Here is a 2,161-nt window from a genome sequence, read left to right on the forward strand (position 1 = left end):
ATGTTTTTTACTCATATCATTTAAGGAAGAAAAGTGTGGGGTGGTGTTTGTGCCGTAAGTCTGTGTGTATGTACACATGCACACACATATCTAGGTGTTCTTGGATGAGTGTGACTTAACTAAAAAGCACTATTGCACGGTGTGGTACAGGCACTCAAAATGTGGTAAGTTGTTAAACAGGTAATATCTATTGAGAAGATACGTTTTTACAACTAAGCTAAAAGTTAACTTGTCCACCACTCAGTAAACTCTATTTAAAATCTTCATTTTTTCTCAAAAAAAAAAGAAAAAATAAGTATATTGAATTTAAAATTTAAACATGAAAATTTACCTGTACTACAAGTGTTTTTCTTTCTTCACCTAAGGAATCATCTTTTTCCTTTTCCTTCTTTCTGTTTTGGGATTTTTTAGATAAAGAAATATTTCTGGCATCTTTCTGTACTTTTAACTGTAGTTCCTGAGAAAACCTACATAAAAATACATTTGTCAATAAAATTGTATGAAACAGATAAACCTAGAAAAAAGTTTTAATTCCAAGATATTCATTTTTTAAAAATTGAGTGTTAGACTATGTTATTGAACATGAGAAAAATTATGGCCTAGATAATCAGTTCTGAAAGAGTGGTCTGTAGATATTTGGGGATCCCTAAGACCTTTCAGGAGGTTTACAAGGTCAAAGCTATTTTTACTTTAATATGAAGATGTCTTTTTCACCATCTGCACTGATGGTACAAAAGCAAGGGTGGATAAAACTGTTGGCACCTCACCAAGAATCAAAGCAGTGGCACCAAAATGTATAGGCACTCGTTTTTTTCATAGCCACATATTTTCAATTAAAAAAAAGTTTCACTTAAGAATATCCCTGGTGAAGCACTTTTTTACGTATTAATTTTATTAAATCTAAACCCCTGAACATGTCTCTTCGTGTTCTGTGACAAAATGGGAATATGCACAAAGCATCTCTGCTGTAAACCAACACTGGTGGTAGGTATTTGAGATCTTGCAAAGTAGGTGGGAACAGAAATAACGGAAGTACAGTTTGTTATTGTTGTGGAAGCCTTTCTTTAACCCTGGGTTGGTATGACATGAAAAACCTGGGTCAGTGTTATACCTCTCAGCAAATCCATCCATTTGAAAAAACTCATGGTGTAGGAGCTCGGCACAGAAGGGCCTTTTGTCTGGGTCAGTATGTAAGCATTTCTGAAATTCAAGAACACGTACAGTTTATATCAAAGAAAAACTACCTACACTTAAATTTATAAATACAGAAAATTCTTCTTTATAGCCAATAAAACATCTATAATCAAGGATACAGAATAAAGCACAAATCTAGACAAGGACCATCAATGGTTGCTAATATCAAAAAACAAAGTCCACCAGACATTCACTGTCTCTAGATGGAAATATACGAACCTCCTATGAGGTGCTGTTATCAAAAAATCAACCTGATTCTGATCAAGCTCTAGCTCTACTATGAGTTTATAAGAAATACAGGACAGAAAAGAACACGTATACTCCATTATGTGGAAAATTCTAAGGGACAAACAACCTAGCTTCTATAACAAATAAATTGCAAAGATTAAACAAAAAAGAGATGAAAAGGAGCTTATAAATTGTTTTAAAAGACATATCAAGCAATTGCAATTTATAGACTTCATTTGGCTCCTAATTCAAACTATAAAAAGAAATTATATGAAAATCAATGAAACTTTGCAGACTGATTAGATATTTTATGACATTAAGGAATTATTGGGAATTTTTAAAACTTAAAGCTATTAGAGACTGGAAGGGAAAGGACCTATTCTGTGCTTATTACTGTGCTAGATGCTTTACTTAGATGATTTTATTTTAATGTAAGGTCTTTTTCTGATTCATTGAAACTCTTCAATGCCAGTAAAAATAGAAAGGACTCAATTAGTAGCTTTAAATAAATAAGAAAGCTCTATGAATAATTCACCATTTATAAGTGAAATAATAAATGTCTAGGATTTGCTTCAAAGTACTCAGAAAAAAGTTGAAGGGAGTATGGATATATTAAACACGATTATCAAAAGGTTGATAGTTCTGGAAACTGGATGATGAGTACATGAGGGTTCATTACACTACTATCTACTTTTCTACGTTTAAAATTTTCTATAATAAAATGTTTAAAAAAATATAT

At 31.9% G+C, this 2,161-nt stretch overlaps 1 protein-coding gene across 1 annotated transcript in view; it reads right to left on the reverse strand.

Annotated features, from left to right (window-relative positions):
- CDKL2 (cyclin-dependent kinase-like 2 (CDC2-related kinase)) overlaps nucleotides 1–2,161 on the reverse strand; it is a 57,437-nt gene that overhangs the window by 22,582 nt on the left and 32,694 nt on the right. Inside the window, exons 3-4 of the mRNA XM_012659850.1 lie at nucleotides 1,112–1,200; nucleotides 332–467 (exon numbers count right to left, since the gene is read on the reverse strand). Coding sequence (XP_012515304.1) covers nucleotides 332–467; nucleotides 1,112–1,200 — 225 coding nt within the window. The remainder of the gene's footprint in view (nucleotides 1–331; nucleotides 468–1,111; nucleotides 1,201–2,161) is intronic.

Source organism: Propithecus coquereli, unplaced genomic scaffold, assembly GCF_000956105.1.
Source record: "Propithecus coquereli isolate 6110/MARCELLA unplaced genomic scaffold, Pcoq_1.0 Scaffold64, whole genome shotgun sequence".
Lineage (NCBI taxonomy): Eukaryota > Metazoa > Chordata > Mammalia > Primates > Indriidae > Propithecus > Propithecus coquereli.